This window comes from Sprattus sprattus (assembly GCF_963457725.1).
Source record: "Sprattus sprattus genome assembly, chromosome: 18".
Taxonomy (NCBI): Eukaryota; Metazoa; Chordata; class Actinopteri; order Clupeiformes; family Clupeidae; genus Sprattus; species Sprattus sprattus.
Genome location: NC_137916.1, coordinates 17,653,820 through 17,673,409, shown reverse-complemented (window position 1 = coordinate 17,673,409; position 19,590 = coordinate 17,653,820). Strand labels below are relative to the sequence as shown.

At 44.3% G+C, this 19,590-nt stretch overlaps 1 protein-coding gene across 1 annotated transcript in view; it reads left to right on the top strand.

Moving 5' to 3' along the window:
• The window catches only part of igf2bp1 (insulin-like growth factor 2 mRNA binding protein 1), a gene marked incomplete at both ends in the record, with an annotated part of 42,048 nt that overhangs the window by 18,067 nt on the left and 4,391 nt on the right, over window positions 1-19,590 (top strand). Inside the window, 7 exons of the mRNA XM_080856193.1 lie at window positions 10,986-11,034; window positions 12,011-12,052; window positions 14,070-14,121; window positions 15,792-15,855; window positions 16,347-16,634; window positions 16,882-17,016; window positions 18,992-19,114. Of these exons, the coding sequence (XP_080712319.1) occupies window positions 10,986-11,034; window positions 12,011-12,052; window positions 14,070-14,121; window positions 15,792-15,855; window positions 16,347-16,634; window positions 16,882-17,016; window positions 18,992-19,114 (753 nt within the window). The remainder of the gene's footprint in view (window positions 1-10,985; window positions 11,035-12,010; window positions 12,053-14,069; window positions 14,122-15,791; window positions 15,856-16,346; window positions 16,635-16,881; window positions 17,017-18,991; window positions 19,115-19,590) is intronic.

Below are 19,590 nucleotides of genomic sequence, written 5' to 3'. Positions count from 1 at the left end.
GTACATGATGACAGTTTTAAGCAATAGAGAAACCTGTCAAGTCTATTTACGATATGAAGAATAAGCTTTATTAAAGTGTTTACTGTACATTCCACCGATCAAAGATCAACAACATCAAACAAAACAGCCCCTTCGGTTTCCATTATATTCTTTTTCTTAACTTTATTCTGCTGTAGGTCGTAGGTGCCTGGCATCCAGACTTTACAGCATGATTCCTCAACCTGAGCTTCCTGCTGGGCTAGATGGGTGAAGTTTACACCGAGACCGCATGTAATAGGCGGGTGTTTAGGGAAATACTGCGGGGCTAGCGGCCCAACAGTAGAAATGCAATTTTTTGTTTTTTGTTTGTTCTTGTGACTTGAGACCCCTAATCCATTAGCCCTAGCCATAGCTTGCACTGGCCCGATAGTAGAAACACTACTTTGGAGCCTCAAGCCGGCTCTGTGAAGATGAGGGTACTGCTAAATATCTTGCATCCCTGCGATTTTGAATTTGGCATTGCTAGCTTTTGCGAAGGTAAGAGTGGGTTGCTAGACATTCTTCTTTCTTTCTTTAATTACTCTACCCACTTATGGAGAGCCCCATGAAGTGGGGATCGAGGTCACTCACGTGGTGAACAATCATTTGTTTTCTCATAAATCAGTTGAAAAAACCAGCACAGCTTCAGGTTAAACTGGCCTGGGTATTTCTTTTAGTGATATGTGTGTCTGCATTCTTGATCACTATTTTGATAGGAAATGCAAGTTTTCCAACATGGACCACAGGTTATTTTTAGTTTTGCTGGTATTGTTGCACTTATTGCAGTGTTGATGAAAGCATTTTGACACACGAGCTGTCCTTTGATCAGCATTTTTTGGACTAAGGGCTTGGTAGGCCTACAACTCGCTGCGTGTCACATGCCTGTTAGCCAAGACCAGGATAAAAGGACACACACACACACACACTGTATGCACACTCTCTGTTACTCACTCATGCTCTCTCTCCCTCCCTCTCTCTTGTTCGCTTTCTCTCTCTCTCTCTCTCTCTCTCTCTACCTCCCCCTCCTTTCCCTCACACACATACACACTTATATATAAACTAGTATACAGTCAGTCCCCAAATTTCATACATGTGTCCACACGCACGCTGTTTCACTCACACACACAATCGCCACTCTCTTTTGTTCACCCACAAGCCTTCCCATCCCCTTATTCACTATTCTTTCCATCAGCCCCCCCCCCCCCCCTGCATTTGCTGTGTTTCTCAGTGAAGGCTGTCTGGCTATTTTAAGCATCGGGCTCAGTATTACATTCATGGAGAGCTTCATGGTGTCCATTCAGGAAACCCATGGAAAGCCACACTGGCCAGGCTGGGATGGTGCAGCACCACCCTCACCCTCTTCCTTACCCTCTACCACATCCTCACCCTCTACCACACCTCCAGGACAGGGACTCCGCAGGGGCTCGAGGAGAAGTGTTATGATCTACCTTTGCACTTTTGCACCAACAATTAATTTTTCATTCTGATTCTCATGCTTGCTGGTGCTTAGATAGCTTCCATTAAATATTTACCCTCACTTCTCTCCAGTACTTACAGCCCATACAGTTGCACTGCACAACACAGTTTGTCACTGATTTCGCTCACTCTCACGCTCTCCCTCGATCTCCCTCACGCTTTCTCGCTCTCATGTGACCGTTCAAAGTCTTCTCCGGTACCTCTCTCTTAGTAACTATTAAGATCATTTTTAGAATGCACACAAATAAGGGGTGTCTAAGGTTTAGGCTGCTTTCTACTTTATGTGCTAAGTATTTATTTTAAATTTAGATTATAGATGTTCTTGTTGCAGTGAAGCATTGAAGTGGTTTATTCATGTTGCTATAACATGTTGATAAGCAAATTGTAGCCTTGAGGAGTTTTTTTGATGTTGCACATGTTGCATTGATGTGTATTGTCATTGAACTAATCCAAAGTGATTAAAAATGGAGACGATAGCTATTTTATCTCTACCATTTTGATTCTGCGAGGCCCTTCTGCACTGCTCATTACTTAATAACGGCTGGATGGTGTTGGCACTGTGCAGCAATACCTGGGCAGCTAAAGTTTGACTGCGATCGCGGAGAAGCTCTAGGCAGAACAGCAGGTTCTGTGTTTGCACGCCTCAGCACAGTCGCAGAAGTGTATAGTTTTGATCATCTGTGTGTGTTGTAACAGTGGGATTCCTCTCCATTTAGTATTAGTGATGATTAGGATCAGGGTTGGTTTTCCTGTAAACATAAAAAATCAAATAAAAACTTTCATACTATTCTATGGTCTGGCAGTACAGTAATGGCCAGCTTCAGGATTAATGTTGCCCCTCTGTTTCAAGGTTGTCAGCTTTAGGGAAACATAGAATGACTTAACCTTGGCTGTGTGTGTGTGTATCAGTGGATATCAGGAGAGGGGTGACTGGGTGAGCTTGGTTGTTACCTTCATTTCTGTAAAAGTCAGCAGACATTGCATTTTGCAGCAGTGATGTGTTTGGTTATAAGTTTGCACAGGTTACTGACATTTACCTAACTATGTAACAGGGAGAGTTTTTAAAACATTTAAAAAAAATCTTCTGTGGCATTAAGTCACAGTTGGTAGTTTGATTAGATGCTATTAAATGTCTAAAATTGATCTTAAATAAAGAATGGTTGACATGGCAGGACCTTAGAAAAATATGCCCAAAAGCTTGTGTGTGGTGTCAGAGTAGCCCGTGTTCAGTGGCATGTCTGAAGAGTCTGGTCAGTTCCTTCCCCTTCCCTCACTCCTCAGTCCTCTGATTTTACTCCACTCATCACTACTGGGTGTGTCTGTCTGGATGCCTTGAGTTACGGCCAGAGCTGAGCAAAGTGGGTCCTCCATGTGTCTGTATCTTATCTAAGTCTGTCTGTCTGTGTCTGTCTGTCTGTCTGTCTGTCGTTACTCTGGACTCATGAGCTGGACAGTGAACCATTGCATTAAAACAAACTGCTTTCTGTCACTTCCACTGCACTGGCCATGAGGCTGGTTCGGTGGAACCTTCACGTAAGCTTTAAGCAGCTGAGAACTTACAACCACTGCCCCCATAACAGAGAGAGAGCGAGACTGCCAGAGAGGGAGAGAAGGAATGAGCATGGCGGGGTTGGGAGGGGGTGGGCGTGGGGTGGTGTTGGTAAAGGGAATGTCCCCCTCCACCCACACCCACCCCCCCAAGCCCTGCGCTGGGCGGGCAGCTGACCTGCAGGCTGCCACTGCTGCAGACGCTCCCTCACTCTCTGTGGGCCTTTTTTTTTTAGCCCTGGAATGGTTTTACCAAGAGGGAGACCAGCTTCCTTTTGTTAGCCCTGCCCGACAGCCGAAGGAGTTCAGGATTCTCGGTTAGGCTGGAAGAGAATTGTTTTTGCACAGCAAATGCCCTGTTGGAGTGCCCCACGTTTATTAGGTCTAAAAATAGAACTGAAAAACTCACGAGCATTCTTGTTAATTGAGCCCCTTTTAGCTGTTCTTGACACGCAGAACTTGTTTTTAGCTTGCATGAAATAAACAATAAAAAGAGCGATTGTGTGAAGAATCCCTCAGATCTAATTAATGTCAGCTAATAAGATCAGCTAAATAACTCATCAGTTAAAATGTTAAATACTCAGTTTCAATGAAGCAAGCAGGCCAAATATTGACTAATATACTGTGTTATTGGCCAATTAAAGCATCAGTGAGTTTCATAACTAGTCATGAAATTGGTCTTGACTTCCATAAACCTGACCTTGAAGAAGTCATCACATGGTTTTAATTTGTGACCTAGCCTTCAGAGTGGGTTGTACGTCTGCCCCCCTGAAAGGCTGTGAGTGTTCGAAGATGGCATGGTCACACCTAAAAAATACATCTTAATATTAATCCATTTGGATTTGTCTTCATTTCCATATTTCAAAATGAACATGTAGATTTCTCCTTTCTAAAGGTACATTGCACATTCTCGAATGCATGGGGCTTTCAATGTTGCGGTCATTATGGTGGTTTTCCTATTGTTGCTGTTTGCTAGTGTTAGAAAATATTCAAAAGTCATTTACTACAAGATGCGAGGAGCTATTGTTCTTTATGATGACCCTACTTTGGTATGAAGTGACAAAAAGGGCCACATCACAGTATCTAATTTAATAACTTCTCAAAATCATTTTGCTAATTAACAAAATCCTAAGCACAAACATGGGTGAGTCAGCGCAATGCTCCCACGCCAAGCGATTGCTTTATTGACAAACTTTGCTTGTTGCTCTTCAATGAAATAGGGGCCCACTGTGTTCTAAGGTGCCATCATAATGATAATAATTGATTATTACTTAATTACTGTTGATGAATTATGTATGTGTTACATGACTGATTGCAAAGCCATTGGCTTATCATATTCAGTAGAAAGAACAGTATTGTGTACAGCAGTGATATCAGCAGTCATATGTCTCTCATATGTCATATGTCTGTACAGGTTGTTTTGTCACTTGACACTTCATTTTAAAAACAGAGCATAGTTCAGCCTTTTATTTTTTATCTGCTTGCATGCTCGTAGAACCTGTTTAGGTGGAAATATAATCCAAATCTTAGTGTGTGTCAAATTAATTGTAGATCACACAACTGGTTGTGAGCTCTGAAGTTTTTTTTTAGGTGTGTGTGTGTGTGTGTTTGTGTGTGTGTGTGTGTGTGTGTGTGTGTGTGTGCGTGTGACTAAATCAATAACCTTTTAATGAAGGTTCACCTACAAGTGCTGCTGTATTTTACCCAACTGTTTTCATTACTTGTGTTCTATGTTCATTTAACTTATTGACTGATGTTGGATCCTTAATTTCCTTACATTTAACCCAGTATTGTTTAAAATAGATTTTCCCTTGAGTGCCTTGAAAGCCACTATTTCAGATATGTACTGTTGCATTCTGGGCAGCGGGGTGATTTGTCTCTGAAGTTCCCTGTGAAGTGGGTTTGTTTCTGGAGTCACGTGTCAGCCTTGGGTACGTTATGGGAGGAGATCTCGGCCGCCCAACCCATGTGCACTTTACCGGCCAAGGCAGTTGGCAGTGCAAACTGTGTGTCTGTGCATGTGGGTAAGGGTTGCAACTAACGACTTTTATGCTAACCAATTAATCTGATGTTTATTTCTCTCTTTTTTTTTTCAATGAATTGATTTAGTTGATTTATTTCAAAATAAAATACTGTATAATTTATATATTTCAAGATGTGCTGTTAATGCATTAACATGATGTTTTTTTTATTAAACTTAACTTACTAAACTTAACAAAATCATACCACATTATATTCAGTGTATTAATACCATAACTGATGCATTTATTCAAAGGAATTTAAAAATGATGATTTCTAAACAGCTGTTTGGTTTAGTTCAACATTTGATCGACTTCTCTGCATCTCATTCACATAATTTTACTTTTGTCCCAGTGTGACCACATCAATGGCTCCAGTGCCCTGGGCTCATGGACGTGCACACAACCACACCACTGCTGCAAAAAAATAATCCTAGGGGAAACATTGGGGATACTTGCTGAAACATACAGTTTAATTAAACAAACTGCCCAACCAAATTTCACATCATTGCACATGTTGTTTTGAAGTGAGGAATAGCCTAATCTCATGGGTTCGTTATCACAAGAGTTACATTCAGGGTCTGTGATGAGATGGAAGTTGTGTGTGCTTGCTTTCCAATAACTAATTATCTTCATATGCACATAGCATTGCTGGAGACTTGGCATCATCAGCAGAGTAAGCAACTTTCTAGTTTTCCAATTTATAGCTTCATAGTTTTTAGTTCATATAAATAAAAATTGAATAATAAGACCAACGTAATGAATCGGTGACAAACAAAATCTTGATATGGAAATATGATATGGCATGTATATATGATAAATATATACATGTGTATATATAAATATGATATGATATGATATGGCCTTTTGAAGTTGAATCATCATTTCGGTGGACGTTCCCATACTTTGCAATGCCATGCAAGCAGCCAACGCTCATTGTTAGTCATACTTAAGTTGGTTTTGCACGACAGTTAGGGAAGTCACCTTCTGCAGAGTCAGCATGTTTTTTTCAAAATACCTGTCTATATAGAAGATGTGAGCCTGTACTGCTAAATCCTGCGGTAATGCAAAGCAATTGACCAACCTCCTAGTAGAGGACATGGTTTGGTGAAATGCTCCTAGATTAAAATATTTTCAATCATGCTGAGGTTACTCCTTGTGATTTTTAAGTGATGAGCTGTAGCTACTCCATATATCTAGAAAAGAGCATTTTTCTATGGCTATTGAGCTAGTTAATGCTTGGAACAACATGCTTAATGACTTAACCAACTAATTGACTATTCCATTAGCTGGCAACTACTTTATTAGTCAGTTTTAGTCACAAAGTTGCTGCAGACCTTATGTGTGTGTGTGTGTGTGTGTGTGTGTGTGGGTGGGTGGGTGGATGTGTGTATGGGTGGGTGTGTTGAAGCGACGCCATCTTGGAGGGGCCAGTCTACGGTTAACCTCCTCTCGTATGGCAGTGTATAGGGGATCCTAATCAGCAGGATCTGTTGTATCCAGTCTAATACCCGCCCCCACACCAAGTTCTTTCTTTCTTTTCCCCCCATCCTTCTATCTCCTCAGGCAAGTGAGCGGAAACAGGGAGTGAGTGAATATGTGTGTGTTGGAGGGGAGGAATCGGGGAGGGGCGCATTGCAGAGAGAGAGAGAGAGAGAGGAGAGAATGCTCCTCTTGGAAGCCCTATTGTTTTCTTTCTCTTCCTCTTCTCTCTCCATGTTAACCCCCCTCCCCCCCCTTACTGCCATATGATTGGCTGAGCGGCAGGGGGATGTAAATGAGACAGGAAGTTCCTCAGGATAGAGAGCGAGGGGAAAGTGGACGAAACACCACTGCCACTTCCTGCAATTCCATTTCCTGTTTGACCTTTCACCCCAGCTATGGGCCTCACATGGTTAAGTGTGTGTGTGTGTGTGTGTGTTGACTGATTGAGCTTATTGGGTGCTAGCTCCTTCTGTCCAAGCAATTATGCCCAGAAACCACATCCTGCTTTTTGCATTAAGGAGTTGGTCACAAACTTGCATACCTCTCAACCATATCCAAGAAAACAATTATCTTTTAAAAAGATTTTGTACATGCCGTGTGTGTGTGTGTGTGTGTGTGTGTGTGTGTGTGTGTGTGTGTCAGTATTGCGTGGGTTTATATACCTCTGCCTGTGTGAGGTTGTTGTTTCTTTCAGAGTATGTTTTGTAAATATACTCCCCCCTTTAAGAGTCAGTTGTCGTAGTTTCGTCTGTGTATGTGTCCGATGGGTGCCATCGTATGTCCTCCATGTCCCTTAATCTTTATGTGTGAGTGTGTGTGTGTGTGTGTGTGTGTGTGTGTGTGTGTTTGACTGGAATGCCTCTCATTGCATGTCTATCTATAAGGGGGAGCTCAGTGGAGTCCTCCGGCCCTGCTGAGATTGCCCCGTCATGCAACAGGGCCCCCCAAATGTGAAGACCCAGTTTACCCCCCCCCCCTTCCTTGACCGATCCACCTGCTTGTGTGATTTTCTGTGTTTGTGTGTGACTGTGTTTCCAAGCTGCTTTATTTAACTTTGCTGAGGCAGGAATGTGGGGTTATCTCAGTCTGACCGTAGGTCTGAGCTACTCAAAGCACCCCCCCACCCCCTTCCCACCCCACTTTTTACGCTCATTCCTTTTTTCTTTTTTTTCCTTTACCACTTTTCCTCTCCCTCTGTGTCTTGCTCTCTGATCTAACTGCTCAGTCCGTTATAGAGAGACCCTCTCCAGTGTATGAGCTCTGTAGCACATCAGGCTGCCTATGTAAGTTAATGCACCATTCAGATGAAGGTAACCTTTTGAAGTGTTGATACCAGTGCTGCCCCTCCCCCTTAGCTCTTTACATGGTAGTATAACCTGACCCCTTCTACACACACACACACACACACACACAACTACAGGGAGAGAGACCCCCTCCCATCCTGGTTTTGCTGAAAGAATCCTAACCTTTGACCTGTGGCTAAAGCCTCTCCACCTTTCTTGTTTTTTCTCTCTTTACTTCCTTCAACTCTCTCTCTCTCCTTGCTCTTCTTTCTTCTGCTCCTCGTTCAGTTCTTTCCATCCTGGGGGCATTTTTCCTTGTTCCTCCCCTCTTCTGCTTCAGCTGGTTCGATGTTTTGTGGTGTGTGTTGAGTTGTGTTGAGGTTCTCCTCCATCAGTCTCACAGGATACCTACATTTGAGACGATTTTGGGGATGCAGATAGTTGCCTCTGGAATCTCCATCATCACAGGGCTTGAGCGCCCCCCTCCCCCAAGCTCCCATCAATCAAACATCCCTCCAACCCACTAACAAAATACAACAGACAAAAAAGCCCCAAACAAAAGGGGTTGCAACTGTGTCATCCCCACGAGAGCCCTCTGTCTTCGTCCCCTCCAGACCCATGAGGCCTTTCCTCGCCCTAGCCAATCATAGGTCAGCATGGCGGGGCTAGTGGGCTGTGACGCGCAATGCTCATACATGTTCAAAGATAGAGCGTTGGGGGTTGGGGTTGATGCTTGAAGATCCTGGGGGTTAAAGTGTGTGTGACGCCAGGAGTAAAAGGGTGGGGGCAATTGATTAGTTGTGTAGAAGATACTGATCTGTGAATGTGGAATGGAAAGAAGATATAAGTACATGTGTGTGTAATAGGATGGAATGCATTTATATGTATGTGTCTGGGGACTTGAAGGGCAAAACTACATACTGTTGTGTGATGACATCTCAGAAAAAAAAACATGTGTTGGTTGGCAACTTCTGACTGAAACACTTTTGGGATGATGACTAACCACTCCGTAACATTTCACTGGGATCAGTCATGTCTCCCCGACCACCACCTTTTCACCCCACTGGCATTCCTGCCCCCAGCTGTGGGTGTTGGTGTTTAGTTTAATCCAACCACCATTTTAGGGAGAGCCGACATACGTGGAGCTGCAGAGCGGGGAGCTCAAAATGTCCGCCATTTTGTGTCACGTAAATTGTGGCGGAGGTGATGCTCTTGTGACCTTAGGCATTTTTGTTCGTCAAGGCCGCACTTTTGGACTTAATCTCTTCACCGTGAGACACTCTGGTGGTGGTCTGTGACATTGTTAAATCTGATTGGCTCCCGCTTTTTCTTTGACATGCTGAAAAATGAAGAGAGAAGGGGGTGGGGATGGGGAGAGGAGAGAGGGGGAAAAAAGAGCGGTGGCTGTGGCCACTTGGGGGTCAGAGGTTGCCGTGGTTATTGGGTTGGGTGGCTGGTGGGTAAAGGGGATGACCTTTGACCCATTTCCCAGCCGGCGGAGCAGAGCAGAATGGAGGCGGGCCTCTGGTGCCCCTCCCACGAGCACCCAGCAGCCACATACTTCCTGGGTTGAGCTCTGTGCGCGCCCCTCTCTCAATCTCAGCTCACACGCGCCCTCTTTCCCTCCCTTTCGCCCTCTCTCTCGCTCTCTCTCGCTCTTTTTCTCACGAGCTCCCTCTAAAGGCACTAGAGAGTTGCGCAGGCAAGCCCATCGGCCTGTTCTCTTACTCAGTCAGTCTTCAACTTCTCTCTTGAGTCCCTGTCATTTTTCGTCCTGTTAGCCATGTAAAATTAGTTTTATATGCGGAAGGCCTCTTTAGATATGGGTTGGATCAATGAAATTGAACATCCCAGTGTTTCAGGTGAAGCTCATACTGCAATAAAAAAAACATTGAGTCAGTCCAAGGGGAACATGTATATTATTTGTTACTACCTGTACTATAAACTGTTTTGGATAAAAAAATGTGAATGGGTAAATGTGAATGGATCAGCTATTTCCGCCAGTAAAATTATTGCCGGTAATTTGTAATTCCTTTTTGCACTTTTGAAAAAGAAAAGTGGACTTGCTCTACCTTCACCACCTGTTTTGGACACCCTTTATAGTCTTTTTTTTTTTTTCTCTCACGCTCGCTCTCGTTCTCCCTCTCTCTCTTTCTCGCTCTCTCTCTCTCTCTCTCTCTCTCTCTCGCTCTCTCTCTCTCTCTACCCCCCTCTCCCCCATGTGTTGGGATGGGATCCAGGACAGCTGGCACTGTGCTACAGCAGTCGTCAGTGTACGGTTTCAATATACCCATTCAATATACCCTCCTCTGCCCACACACACACACACACACACACACACACACACACACACACACACACACACACACACACAGTCTCTCACTTGGGTTTGCATTAGCAACAGGCAGCAGGACGTGCTGGCTGGCAGTGGGACACACTACCTCCTTAATGCATTCCACTGTGCTGTTTGTATATCGGGTCCCACCTTTTCTATGTCACTGTTTGCCAAGAATCATCAGTGAAGGGGGCTGATGTCCGTTTTCAAACATCTTTGTGTGGTCTCGGAGAAAGATTGAACAATGTTTCGTACAGATATCTGACTTGACTTGGCTTGGTGATGGATGCGGTGGTTGGAAACAGACAGTGGCGCTGGTCACTCGTTCAGTGTCCTTTTTGTTTTGGAATGGTCTTTTTTGATATGAATAGTCTTTAGTCTTTCAGAATTCAAATATGGAAGTGTGTGTGTCGTGAAGACAAACGTGTGGAACAGACATGTGTTATAAGCTGTACTCGTCTAAAACATTTAAACATTCACATATGAACATGAAATATATCAATTTCTCAAATTTAAATATGAACATGAAGTATGTCTAAAGGTCTCTGAAATACTGCTGTAAAGCTACAATGGTGGACAAGGTCGTTGTGTTATTTCCATAGGCTTTGACTTTTTGAAAGTTATTATCTAATTAATACTATTGTTAGTCACAAAATCCTCCCTACCTCATCCTCATTATATTTATGTTTGTATCCCAAGATGTGCTTCATACTTCATATGCTGGCCAAACCCAGAAAGGCTTTGACGATTGTGGAGTAAAGGTGTATGTAAAGATGCTTCTCTAACTCCTCCACCTTTCTCTCTCTCTCTTTGTCTTTGCAGGACCAGAAAACTCCAAATCCGCAACATTCCACCACACTTACAGTGGGAGGTAAGCAGTCTCTCTCAGTCCCCTCTCATCATGTGTTTCAGCACAGCTCTCTTATCTTTACACCATCTCTAACCCAAACCCTGAAGAGTCAAGCCACAGTGACCTTGACACAACTGCAATCTGATTTCCTTTTTGCTAAGTACTGCCCTGGAGATGGTGGCTAGGTCTGCAATTGATATGGTGTAGATCTTGATTTGATCCGGATTGGGGAGCTGATCCAGAATCGGCAGCAGTGGTATTTAGTCACTGTCCTGTTAAAGTGTGATTCATTTGTGATCATGGGCAACTTGTGTTTTAATTGGGAATAAGAACAGGTAAAAAAAAAGAAGATTTTTGGAAAATCATTTAGATGGTTTAATCACCCGAGTAATCAGTTTTAAAGAAATGGCTCTAATAGGTTTCTTCAAAAACCATGCGATGCCGAACCATTTTTCTGATCTCTCAGTAAGGTTGGCATTTCTGCGTTGTGGGGGTGTGTGTGTGTGTGTGTGTGTGAGAGTGCAAGTGTGCGGTGCATGTGTCTGAGCGGGGCGTGGCACCAACCACATTGCCAGTGACAGCCAGGCCGGCTACAGGCTCTGGCAGCTCCAGTGGGCGGGACTGTCCTGTCCAATCCAGCCAGACAGGCCTCCCTGATCTACCGCTCGCCCTTTTACTGCCGGCCACACGGGGGCGACGGCACCCCCGCACTGCACCCTCACGCACACTGGCCCAGTACAGTAGAAGGTGCAGCTGTTAAATGCCGGTTTTTAATTCTACCCGCCCAGTCGGCTAACACTGGGGCTCCGGAGCTGACCGGTGAGGGATGATTTACGTACAAGTCAGTCAATCCAGTGGAAAACCTACTCAAGCACAAATGTATTTGTTTGACATGGGGGATTCTAACCATGGTAAACCAGGTTTGCCACACGGAGATTATTTGCACTGAAATATAGTCAAGGCAGTAGTTGAAATGAATGATCTTTTTTTTTCTGAGGGAATCTGGCCATTCAAAAAGAATACAAAACCTAGCTCAGAAGTACCAAAGCACACTCACAAGCATACTGCACAAATGTGACCTTCAGAATGTATGTTGACATTGAATTCTTCAAAGGCTCATCAAACAGTACATATACATAGATCTGAGGCGATGAAGAGAAGCTCTGGACACACACTGACGTTGTGAGACTAAAGAGTGAATTACACGTTGTCCAGTGTGACATGTGTTGTGCACAGTCCTGTTGCACACCTAGCAGACTGCTGTAGCTGTGTTGTCCCAGGTGGGAAATACGTCTCCCAATGTCATCTCTTTCTGTTAAACACCCTGTCAGGTCTCTAGCAGCTGCAGTATATTTGGTTGGGATAAATCATTGTAGAACCTAGTAAGATAAGATAAACTTTTATTAATTCCGTTAGGGAAATTCAGGTGTCTGTAGTCACCTCTCCCTAGTCTGTAATGTGTATATATATATATGATCTGATCCTGGATCGGTTCTGTCGTTTCTTTCTACAGGGCAGTAGACACTGCCTCAGGTGGTGATCCCACAAATTTGTACTGGTAGATGTGTGTGTTCATACACTGGTCGCTGGAATGAATAAGAACTCCTGCGACCCAGGTTACGCCACGTCACACGAGTGACGGCCACAGAGGGGGACACTGGGGAGAAAATCTGAACTGAGACTGAAAACATAAGCACCGTTCAACATGGGAGAAGCCTTCTCCTCCTCTTTCCCTGTCGAAGCCAAGTCAACACACCTGACAAAGCATACAGACAGATCTTGACCCCATGCTCAGGTGTGGACTGGAGCTGTTGTCTGCGGGGGTGTCTAGTTTGCCTGCTGTCCCAGTGCTCAGTGGCAGTGCTCTGCCAGCCTCATCCCAGATGTTTCCAGTGGTGCGGGGGAACCCTGGTCGCTTTGGCGCTGCTTTGATATTGTGCTTTATTGAGAACACCATGCCATTAATTAAGCTGTGTGTTGATATCACAGGCTATACAAATAACAGGCGTGATGCCATTAAGTCTAATCAAGGTCCATTCCTTCACTGATAATATTTCAGCCAAAGCACTAATTTATTATGGGCTATAATTAATTAATGAATTCATCCATTTGTGGTGTGATGTCCGGTTGGCCTTTAGGGTTTGGCCCTACACTCATTTTGGAAATCAATTTGTTGTGGATTTGGTTGTGGTTGCGCAGGTTTACCAAGTGGAGGAGCTTTGGTCGTGCCTGCATTTGTATTGATCTTCAAAGCCTCGGTTTGAAGAAAATTAAGGAACCTTATTTGCTTGATTCAAATATTTCCTCTTTGTCCTCTTAAGTGTAGTAGAAGGCAACTGGACAAGCTCATTGACTAAGGCTTGGAGTGGAGAGATTTTTAGATGAGGGATGGTGACGATGAGTCAGGAGTCAGTTTTGGAGTTTTGCTCAGGTTCATCAGGTTTGAAGTGGTGCTTCTGAGATTGGGCTCTGGCCTTCATGGGCTGTTTCAAAACTCATACTGAACCTCGGTGTTCAGATGCGAGTTCAGAATAGTATTCCATATCTGTGAAGAGCCGAATGAACTATACCGTGAGATTCATGTCTAACTCTACAGGTAGTCTCTGGAGGACCAGTGACTTTCAGTGCTGTGTGTTTTATTTATTTTGAACTGACTTCCTACTGCTGCTAGGAGGATTTTTAAACTTCCCCTGAAATACGATTGGCGCCCTTTTCGTTTAATTCACAATTTTGAATTTAAACACAGTTGCCGGATTTGTACCGTCCACAAAGTTCTGTTCCATTATTAAGCCCAGTGTCAGGAAGGAAGAAAAGGAGAATGCACAGAAAATACTCTTAAAGCTTTGTAGGTGCTTATAAATCTTGAACTATTTTTAAGGTTAAAAAAAAAAAAAAAAAAAAACTCACTCTCTTTTCTCTCTCCTTCCCTCACTCCTCCTCCTTCTACTCCCATCTCTCTCTCTCTGTCTGTCTGTCTGTCTCTCTCTCTCTCTCTCTCTCTCGCTCTCTCTCTCGCTCTCTCTGTCTGTCTCTCTCTCTCTCTCTCTCTCTCACAGGTGTTGGATGGTCTGCTGGCTCAGTATGGAACCGTGGAGAACTGTGAACAAGGTATGACCTCACAACGTGAATGCCAACTCTCCTCCGCTCACACGCTTGCAGTCGCATAAAGATGGCCCACTTAGATAGCCTTGGCTCAGACCTACACCACCAGCAATGATGTAGCAAGGCACTCACCGCTTGAGAAGAACGATCAGGGCTATCTTTTGATCTGTTAGCTGTCAAGTTCAGTAGTGGCTCGAAAAGCATGCCAGAGTACAGTGGTCAAGCCACTGGCTGTATCTCCGCCACTTACAATGAGTGAACATCAGAGCAACAAAAAATGGCCAGCGGCCCAATATGTAGCTGAGCAAAACAGTTTGGTTTCCCAATTTCTAACAAGAACGACTGTAAACATATCATATCTGTCAGGTTTATGTGGAAGTGTGTGTGTGTGGTTGCAAAATGGATATTTTCAATAAGCTCGCTTTTTTTCTCTGCACATTTTTGGTCAGAAGTTTCGGAGCCAAAAGGCGGGGTGGTGCACCGCAGTTGTCTGTCCAGAGGGGGAAAAATGACCATTGGCTTTTTTAGTTTTTCAGCCTCAAAAGTTATCTAGATGTATCTATACACTCTCTCAAAAAAAACAAAATGAAACTTTGACTTCATATGATTTTTGGACAGTCACAGCACAGATTTCTGTTTGTGCTTTTCAGGCAGATGATTATCACTAGGGCTTCTGCTGTGCCTGAGGGTTGGGGTGGGGAAGGGGGCTGTACTCCGCTCTGGGGATTTCCATCTCATTTTGTCCACCTGTCCTTGCGGATTGGTCCTGCCTTCGGACTGCGGGTCAATCTGGAGGGCTATAAGCTCATTACTGAGGGTCAGAGCTGCAGGGTCGCCTCGCCTCCCTTCCCCTCCACGTCAGGACAAGATGACTATGAATCTTTTCTACCGGTGGCTCACATTTAGTTTCCAGGACATGAACCACGTTACACTAGCAGACGTTAGAGACGAGAGTCTTCTGTGGAACCGGTCGTCTTTTCTGTTCTGACTTTATGCACAATATTTTTTTGAGACTTGATAAATCAAATGGGTATTCCTAGGAGTCATAGCTGAAATGAATAGATAGACATGCAGGAGGTCGCCGTTCTTGCAATGGCCTTACAGCGCTACAGATTTGGTGCCTCTGCAACAAAGCATGATATGCCCCAACATAGTCCATGTGCACAGAGTGGGTCATTTCTGTGTTTTAATCAACATAATGAACATTCAGGATGTGAGATTGTGTTGCAGTCTCAAGCCTGTTATGCATCATCACACCTGTTCATAGGCTCCTTGCAGAGTACTTTGTGGTGTCGTTTTTATTTCCTTTTTTTTTTTTTTTTTCGGGCCGAGTGGCATCATTGCTTTGACCCAGTATAAAGGATGGAGCCTGTGCAAATAGGGTGACCCTTAACCGTACTTGCGTGAGAAGTTTGAACAGCAGAGCAGGTGGCATCTAAGAATGCCCGATACCTGCGTGTCTGTGTTACACCAACCTGTGACCTGCCTAGGACAATTTAGAGGGGATCTATTGACTGTTAGCCATTAGTCCCCTCCTCTAGACTGTTATAGGTAGCCCTCCGGTCAGTGGCTCCGGTCTTTTAGGATTGTGTGCCATATTGAAAATGGGGGAAAATGTTTAGATTTACGAACTCTCAGAAACATGTTCGTTCTCTCTACCTCTTTCTCTCTCTCAGTGAACACAGAAAGTGAGACAGCCGTGGTGAACGTCACATATGCAACCCGGGAACAGGCCAGACAGTATGTATCCCTCTTCTCTTCCAGGCTTCCGTGCTCTAAAATTGTGTTTCCTCTCCCTCTCCCTCTTCTTGACTTCGGAGCGCACTTTTCTAAAAGCGCGTGTAATGTTTTCATTTCAATTTGTGGCTCAGCTCTGACATCTAGTGTAAATGTGCCAGTACTGCACTATTGAAATGTCCGGTTCAGATGGGTGCTACTCTGTAGATAGGGTCTCCCTGAAAACCTACAGAACTGTCTCCTGATGTCTTTTGTGTTTTTAAGGCATCAGCACTACTCAAAAGAGCATTTCCTGCTTAAAGCACCTATACTGTGTGTGTGATAATGTATATCTAAACACTCCATTGGAGACCATAGCCTATTGCCTTCCATAATATCCTGTAGGTCTGCTCTAAAGTAAAACTAACACTTGGCTCTTTTAAATGTTGTTTACTTCATCTGCTCAGATAACATGTGCTTAATGAGTTTGATAAACCCCCCCCCACCCCCTCCAGAGCCATCCAGAAGCTGAATGGATACCAGTTTGAGAACAATGCCCTTCGCGTCTCCTACATCCCAGACGAGAACTCTGAAGTTGATGGACAGCGAGGCCCTGACAACGGCCGCCGTGGATACGGCCCCCGGGGTGGCCCCCGGGGTGGCTCCCCAGGGTCGGGGATGCCCCCCAAGCACCAGCACACGGACATCCCCCTGCGCCTGCTGGTGCCCACCCAGTATGTGGGCGCCATCATCGGGAAAGAGGGCGCCACCATCCGTAACATCACCAAGCAGACGCAGAGCAAGTGAGTGCCCAGAATATTCAAATGCAGACTTTGCGCTGTAGTTTCTTACCTTTTGTTTATGATTTGTTTAATGTGATGTTTTTCTTCTCTTATGCTTTCTTCTTCTTCTTCTTCTTTTGTTATTTCTTCTTTTCCCATTTGTCTCTATACCCCATCTCCATCTCTCTTTTTTTCACTCTGCCTTTCTGTTAACCTTTTTTTCTCTCTTTCTCTCTCCCCCACCTCTTTCCTCCTCCCATACTCTCAGGATTGATGTCCACCGCAAGGAGAACGCCGGTGCAGCCGAAAAGCCAATCAGCATCCACTCCACCCCAGAGGGCTGCTCGTCCGCCTGCCGCATGATCCTGGATATCATGCAGAAGGAGGCCCAGGACACCAAGACGTGAGTGTTCAACCGCCAGACCAACACCGCCCGGCGCAACCAAGCCCACCTGTCTGTCCTTCACCGTTTTGGTGACCACTCCCACACAACTACACAAGATCGCTTTGAAGCCATGCTGAACTGAAGTACACCTTTGATCCTCTTTAGCTAGAGGACACTTCAGGGATTCCTCAGGATGGTGTATTTTCAAACTGTGCTTTTCTTGAAGCTTGTTAAGAGTAGAAACCCCAGTATTTTCACAGGTTTGCTTTTTTTTAGCAACGTGCAGTCCGAGATGATGTTGCATTGTAACATAACCTAGACTCCTACCCCGATCTCCAATGTGGACACTTGAGGTTGTCTAATAGAATAGAGATAAAGTTTTTCTCTACCTCATTTCCCCTCAGTTGTAATCTTTTAATATATCAGTGTTGTCCAACATGAACACCTCCAAGGTGGTACTGGACTGAACTGGCCCGACAGACCCCCTTTATTTGTGCCCATTGAATGTCGATTCAGGTGATTTGTTGCACATGTCATCAACACACGAGTGGGGGTGGGTATTGCCAAAGAAGTCACGATTCGATTCGTATCACGATTCACATGCCACGATGCGATTCTATCACGATGCATCGCGATACTTGAATTATTGCGATGCATTGCGAATTTTCACTGAACACTGTTAGAAAAAAATTAAGCCATTACCAGTGGCTGACTGGCTGTGTATGATCTGGATAGTGTGTTCAATTGATAACTCAAAGCAACTCAATTCATACATAGCTGTATTTATTGAAACGACTTTTGGAGGTTACTTAACACAAATATTATTATTACTGGATACACTGCATGTTTTGTTTATGAATGACTTGTCGCAGTATCTCGCGGCCGGAAATGCTTGATGTTCGCCAACCATTCATGCAATTAAAAAAAAATAATTAATAATCGATACTTGGCGTCAACAATCGATGCAGTAGATCGTGAAAATTAGAATCGCGATGCATCGCCATGACTATTATTTGGCACACCCCTACACACGAGTAGCCAGCAGAGCCTTCCAGGCTAACACCCTGTGGGTGCGTGTGCGTGCGCGTGGCGTGCGCGTGTGTGTGTGCGTCTAGCACAACTCTCAGGTCCCCACTGGTGTCCTCCAGCTCAGGGGCAGAACGAATGAGAGATGGCAGAACCGTCAGCTGCAGATAGGTCAGCCTTGACAGCTCTGTAACAAATGCTGGTTGCTGAACAAACTAGACAGATAGTATACATTTGTGTGTGTGTGTGTGTGTGTGTGTGTGTGTGTGTGTGTGTGTGTGCGCACATGCTTTTAGCAGCCTGTTTACACACTATATTTATGGGCTCACACATCATTTGGCAAAGGGTCTCTTTATTAGTAGCTGAGGATAGTGTTTGTGTGTGTTAATCTCTCTTAATTGCTGTCAGAACCCCTTTCCCTGAACAACTACCTAAATGCCATTACATTTTTATAGATCCGTTTCCTAGTTTACAATGCAGGTCACACTCCTCCCTTGCCCCCACCCCACACACACACACACACACACACACACACACACACACACACACAATGAAGCAGTGAGGAGAAACGACAAAAGGCTTACTATCAGCCATACAATCATAGTGCTCCTCAAAGAGGCTCTGCGCGTGATCGTGTTTGTTTGGTTGAGTGTGAGCTCTGTTTTCATGATGATTGAGTGGAAATGATGTCTGGTAAACGTGTTGAGGTGGCACATGATGGCACTCATATTAGTACAGTTCTATTGAAATTGTGGAATGAATTAGAATGAAGAGAGCTGGAAGGTGAAGCAGTGGATGACGTTGGAAGAGATGAAAGCTTGGTGTTGAACTTGGATTTGAATGGTGTGTGTGTGTGTGTGTGTGTGACTGGACCTGATGTATAGAATGGATGTTTGTTTTTTTTAACTGGAGTGCTAATGTTTGTGTGTGTGTGTGTGTGTGTGTGTGTGTGTGTGTGTGTGTACAGTGCCGATGAGGTGCCTTTGAAGATTCTGGCCCATAATAACTTTGTGGGTCGTCTGATCGGTAAGGAGGGCCGCAATCTGAAGAAGGTGGAGCAGGACACAGACACTAAGATCACCATCTCCCCGTAAGTGTGTTGACTTTTACACACACACACACACACATATGCATGCTATTTTATGTGGTCAAAAGTCAGGTTTTACACAACAATCATAGTAAAATAAAAGCAATAAACAATTATCGTATGAACTAGACAGATTTTAGATGTCCAGACACATTGCGATTCTCACAGAGATGTAACATAATTATTTCAACTCAAATAAACTTTGAAGTGTTTCAAACCACAACACACTGTCAAAGTATATTTATCCTTCCGCAATATTTCCGCTTGGCCTTCTCAGATCAACTGTATTTTTCTAAAGCTTTTTGTTCTTTGAGCATCCAAGGCGGTCACCAACTGATAGCCAAGGCAGACACACAGGACACCAAACTCGTTAGAACTGAAGACCCGTGTAGAAAATGTAATCATAATGTTTGTAGTCCTACTCCTTTAGGGCATCAGTGTAATCCTCAGGCAGCTGCATTGGATCTGGACCATGAAAT